Source organism: Ursus maritimus, unplaced genomic scaffold, assembly GCF_017311325.1.
Source record: "Ursus maritimus isolate PB19 unplaced genomic scaffold, ASM1731132v1 scaffold_22, whole genome shotgun sequence".
NCBI lineage: Eukaryota > Metazoa > Chordata > Mammalia > Carnivora > Ursidae > Ursus > Ursus maritimus.
In genome coordinates, this window is record NW_024424675.1 from 47,542,462 (window position 1) to 47,548,284 (window position 5,823).

At 63.9% G+C, this 5,823-nt stretch overlaps 1 protein-coding gene across 1 annotated transcript in view; it reads right to left on the reverse strand.

Moving 5' to 3' along the window:
* PTK6 (protein tyrosine kinase 6) overlaps positions 1–4,449 on the reverse strand; it is a 6,926-nt gene extending 2,477 nt beyond the window's left edge. Inside the window, exons 1-5 of the mRNA XM_040637879.1 lie at positions 4,220–4,449; positions 2,542–2,663; positions 2,120–2,280; positions 1,329–1,568; positions 568–922 (exon numbers count right to left, since the gene is read on the reverse strand). Of these exons, the coding sequence (XP_040493813.1) occupies positions 568–922; positions 1,329–1,568; positions 2,120–2,280; positions 2,542–2,663; positions 4,220–4,449 (1,108 nt within the window). The remainder of the gene's footprint in view (positions 1–567; positions 923–1,328; positions 1,569–2,119; positions 2,281–2,541; positions 2,664–4,219) is intronic.
* Between the last annotated feature and the right edge of the window lie 1,374 nt (positions 4,450–5,823).

The following is a 5,823-nucleotide window of genomic DNA, read 5'->3' on the forward strand; positions in this document are numbered from 1 at the left end:
CCCCCCCCCCCCCCCCCATCGGCAGTGATTGCTTGGTTTGGGTGTTAAATGAAGTGATAGGCCCTCGGACAGGTGATGGGGTCTGTGAGTCCGAGAGATCCATCATGCGTGTTTCCTGTGTGTGCAGGAGGGGTGTGCACGCGTGTGTAAGTGTTCGTGCACACCCAAACACCGCGAGAAGGGCCAGCACCTTCCAGAAAGAAAAGCAGAGCCAGGCCTGCGTGTTCCGGAAGCTGGGGAGGTGGGCGAGCCTCGCCTGGTGTTGGAATAAAATGGCCTCAGTTAACTGGATGTAGGAATTACGGCTTTTCTTATTTGTACTTCTCTGTGTTTTCTCCAATTCCCACAGTGAATAGACGGTACGTTTACCACAAGGCATTTTCAGTCCTTTCTCAAGCAGGGCCCCGCGGACGAAGGCATCACGGGGCTCCCTGGCGGCCTGTGCCTGGTCTGGGGACGATGTGGGTTTGCGCTTTCCTGGTGCAAGGCTCCCACGCCCTCCAGCGAGCACGGGGCACGCGTACCCCCGGGAAAGGAACCCTGAGTGCCGCCCACCGGCCGGCTCACCCCGCAGCAGCTCCAGCAGGCTCCCCTTGGGCATGAGCTCCGTGACGATGTACACGGGGTCCCCCACGGAAGCCACGGCGTACAGCGCCAGGATGTGCTTGTGTCGTAGCTGCTTCATGGCCTGGATCGCAGGAGATCGTCTGCGGGCAGGCGGCCTCGGTGGGTGCGGCCCCAGACGCGCTTCCCCACCTGCCCGCGCACAGCAGCTGCCCAGGATGCCGCGGCGCCCACCACCTGCTCTCGCCGCACACCAGGCACCACGACTGCCAACACCTGCCCAAGCCCGATGCGAAGGAGAACGCCCCCAAGTGTGTTCCCATGAGCCCCCGATTCCTGAAGTGGGGGATCCAGACCCCTAGTGGGTTTAGAGGTTGTACATGAACCTTTTCGGATTTCTAGTGATCTATTTACTTTAATGGCTTTCCATTTACATTAAGAATTTAAAATTCCCGGGGCGCCTGGGTGGCACAGTCGTTAAGCGTCTGCCTTCAGCTCAGGGCGTGATCCCTGCGTTCCGGGATCGAGCCCCACATCAGGCTCCTCCGCTGGGAGCCTGCTTCTTCCTCTCCCACTCCCCCTGCTTGTGTTCCCTCTCTCTCTGACTGTCTCTCTCTCTCTCTCAAATAAATAAATAAAATCTTTTTTAAAAAAGTTAAAAAAAAGAATTTAAAATTCCCTTTTTAAATAAATGCATTTAGGTGAAAACATAGACATTGGAAGGGAAACGCCCCTGGATGCTGTGTAGACGCCGCACAGGGCACACTGGGCCAGCAGGTAGCTTGCCGCCCCGGCCCCCTCAGGCAAGGCCTGGAGTCGCCGCTGAGTCCCTGGCCCAGGGCCCACTCACCTCGAGCAATCACCTTAATAGCCACTCGGACCCAGTCTTTCCAGAGCCCTTTGAAGACCTCCCCGAAGTACCCAGACCCCAGCTTCCTGCAGAGCGTGAACTCCTCCCGTGGTCTCTCCCAGTCTTCACAGTGAGGCAGGGGCTTGGGCTCGTGCTGGAGGGACAAGCAGGGACGTGAGGTTCAGGAATTCCCCACTCTGACCCCAGGACCCGGAGCCCCTGCTCTGTCCTCAAATGTAGGACGTTCTTCTTGGTGAGGTCCCAGGGTCCAGCATGTGACCGGGCTATCCCAGGAGCTGCCCCCACCACGGCCGCCCCCTGCAGTACCCTGCAAACACCCTCACCGCCCGCCGTAGGCCGGGCACACTGGCTCAGTGCCGCTCAGACAGAACTCCCGGCCAGCCGCTGGCTGGGGCACATGGCCCTCATCCCCAGGCTCCCACCAGGCCAGAGGGATGCAGGACATGGCAGGAGCATAGCTGACCTCTCCCTGGTCCAGGGGCGAGAGCGACCTGGCAAAGGAAGGGACATCCCACCCCACCGCACCCAGGTCTGTAGGACCACAGCTCCCAGGACAGTGAGGGTCCCCGGGGCCAGGTCTCCCCGAGCCCCCTCCAGCCAGTCAGCGCGTCAGGACCCACACCCACCCTGTGTGCCGTGGAGGAGAGGGAGCCACGGGGGGCAGCAGGGTGCCGGCGGCCCTACCTTCTGGCAGGGCACGGTCAGCCGCAGGCCGTGGGACAGGCTCTGGGCTTTGTGGTGTTCCAGGAGCTCGGACAGGCTGGGGAAGGACGCAGCCTCACGGAGGTGCAGCCGGCTGGCACGCTGCCAGATCCTGTAATGCCGCACGGCCTGCCTGTCCCGCACTGTGGGGGAGAGGCCCAGCCCGGTGGACATGTGCTCGCAGTCCCGGGCCCTCCCCTCAGCCCTCAGAGGGGCGCTCGCGGGCCAGGCATCCCGCCCCGGGGCACATCTCCCAGCCAAGTAAGAAAACCCAGACCCAGTGGGACCCTGGGGACAAGCCGCCCACTGGAGGGAAGGCCGGGGGGGTGGGGGTGGGGGACGGGCCAGGGGCAAGGAGCCCTGAGGTCAAGTGCAGGTGGGGCCGCAGACTGGGGAGGCCGTACCTGAGAGAACATAGTCAGCGCCCGGTTTTTCACTGACCCTGACCAGGAAGGCCCCTGGCCCGTTGCCCTCAGCCTGCAGCCAGTGTACGGCTTCTGAGCGGGAGATGCGGCCAAAGAACCACCTGAGGGGTGGGGGTGGTCCTGAGCCTACGCCGACCTTCAACCCCTGCCCTCTGACTCAGCGTCCTCCCACTCGCCCACCCTGAAGCCCAGCCCCCCTCCCCTGACTGTCCGCCTCCTCATGCCCCCCACACTGACCCACAGCTGCCCTCCGATACTGTCCCCGACCAGAGGCCACTTCATGGCCCATCAGAGACCCCGACTGTCCCGAATGGCCGGCCTGGACACCAGGAAATGCCTTGGTGACCCCGAAGGGGTGCAGGCACCACCCTGCCCAGGGTGTCCCCTGTCTGTAGGGTCAGAGTCACTCCTGTCCCAGGGACGTGCCACCCATCCCACCAGTGGGACCACATTGCTCTGTGACCTGGGCCACAGATGCTCTGTGCTAGGACCATGGGGGCTGGGGCTCGGCATCGGGGCGGCAAGGCTCTGCACGTGCGCACTGACACACGTACCCACACACACACACAGGCTCACGCACACCAGCACCAGGGCACGGCTGAGCCTGGGCTGCAGGGTGGGGCTGCCAGGTTCCCCAGGGGACTTCCGCGGCTGGCTGCTCTGACCTGGTCCCTGTTCCTGCAGGCATCACTGGAACAGCAGCCTCCACACGGAGCCCCACGAGAGTCACACCCCACCCTGACCGATTCGGCACATCTTGAATCTCTCTCATTTGCTCACCCCTCCAACCACCCTGCCTCCTCCCTGCTTTTCAAATGCACTAGGTTCTTAGGACCTCAGGGCCTTTGCACCAGCCGTGCCCAGCTCTGCGTTTTCCCTGTCGTTGGCCCCGGCCTTCTGAAACCTTGGTGTCTATGATGGTACTGCGTGTCTCCCTGCATGCGTTCACCGTGCTACGACTCCAGCGCTTGGCAGCCCCTGGATCACAGGTGCACAGGCGGGCAGCAGAGTCTCATGCTGGACCCTCCTGGCCCAGAGCTCAGAGGAGCCAGCTCACGTGGCCGTGCACATGCCCACGCCAGGCTGCCCCTGTGGTCCAAGCTTCCTGGGCAGCCCCTTGGGACCAACCACCACCCCCAGGAGCCTCCTTGCCATGATGGGGCAGCCCGCAGCCCCGCCCAGATGGACATGTCCCAGTGACTGTCCTGCTCCTTCTCACTAGGTCGTGTGTCTGGCTTCGGCTGTTTGGAAGGTACTGAAGCTTTGCTCCCCAGAAGGCCCAGTCCCTGCCTTGGAATCCTACGCAGACCGCATCCCTGTTGGCTGGCCACCCAGAAACCCACTGTGGACCCCTCTGTCCTCTCTGGGTCCTGGCACCACAAAGTGACCGTGGGGCAGTCCAGGGGAGGGGCCACATGCCTCTGCAGCTCCCTATCCATGGATGTCACCCCAAGAAAGCCTAGTCAGCTCTCCTGGGACCAGGATGGTGGGGTCCAGCCCCAACTAGGGGGCACGGAGAGGTGAAGTCACATGTCCCCTATCTTCATTGGCCTCTGGGAGGCTGGCCCAGCACCCGCCACTCCCCAGAGCCCAGCCGTGCTAGCACAGAGAGTGGGGGCCCCTTGGAGTGACCCACGAGGGCTGTAGGGACACTCACGGCTCAGACTGTACCGTCTCCTTCTCGGCCAGGTAGTTGTGGGGCACGTAGCCCTCCACCAGGGCCCTGCCCGCCGCATCCAGCAACGTGACCCACCACCACTCCTCCTCCTTCCTGGCCACGTGGAACAGATCCCCTGCCCGGAAGCTCAGCTCCTCGTCCGTCCGGGCCTCGAAGTCCCAGAGGCCCACGTACTGGGGGCCCGGATGAGCCTGGCCCCGGCATTCCATGGCGGGTGCAGCAGCAGGACTGGCTTCCTGGCCTCGCCACCTGTCACTAGGCTGGCTGCAGCACCACCTGTGACTGGGAGCAGTGGGCGGGTGGGGCCAACCTTGACAGGCCACCTCCACCCAGCCGAGCAACCAGCCCACTTCCCGTGATGAGGCGGCCAAGCCAGGCCAGCCACACCTGCACCCACCAGTGTGACCTCTCTCTGAGCTGCCCCAACAGCCAGGGCTCCACCCCGATGGCCCAGCAGCTCCCACCTGTCCCCCTACCCACTGAGGCCAGGTCAGTCTGGGTACAGCTCTTGCCCACCTACTCTGGGACGTGTGCCTACCACGTGGCCATGTGGCTGGACCTGAGCCCCTGGGGGAGGGGGGGCTGAGTAACTGGTCAGACAGGGCCTTCCTGGGGTCCAGTTTAGCGGTGGGGGCTCAGATGTGAGTGGAACCCAGGAGGGAGTGAGGTGGGAGGGGGAGAGGAGGGACGGAGGCCCGTGGATAAGTCACCCCTACCCAACCTGCCAGGGGCCCTGGGATGGAGCCAGGCCAGAGGGACGTCAAGCTCTCACAGAGTCACTGCTGTCCTAGACACTGGCCTCCAAGGGACAGGAAAAGGCAGGCAGGTGCTGGGAAGCGGGAGCCCACACGGAGGCCGGCTGTGGAGTGGGGGACAGGAGGGGCCACAGCAGAGAAGGGAGAGCCCTGAGGGGAGATGGGGACCAGGGTGTGAAGAGTGCTCCGAGTGAGTGCCACCTGCCCTCGGCCTGGGCCAGCCGAGGTGCGGGGACTCTGCCCCATGACAGGAGCGCCAGGGGGAACGGTAGACTAAGCCTGACTTAAGGGCACGACTCACTCCATTTTGAGAAGAGGAATGTGTATTACTCAGTAAGTTCACAATCATTCTGGCAGCCCGATCAACGCTGACCAGGGTGGGGAAGGGTCAGGGGGCTGTGCAGAGGCCAGGGCTGGGCCAGGGGCCCGGGGCTCCAAGGTGCCCCTGCTCCGTGTCCAGCCCTCATGGCCGTGGCCTCCACCCCTGGGCCCGGCCGTGAGCTCCTGCCCAGGGGCCTCAGTGTGTGTCTCGGTGTGGACGTCCAGTCTTCTGCCTGGGCGACACCAGGAAGCAGGACAGTACTGAGACAGGAAGTCCCCCGCCCTCCTGGAGGCTCCCGAGCACCAAACCTGCTCGGCTTGTGGCTGATGAGACGCGCCAGGAATGCGCCAGTGACCCCCACGTACACCCGCCTCTGGTGAAAGCCCGGCACATTCCTTCCCTCGGCACCCGCTGCCCAGCCCCGCGCCACACTCACCAGCTCCTGTGTCGGCAGGTGTCCGGCTCTGTCTCTCACCAGGACGCCCCTCACCGCCCCCCCCCCCCCA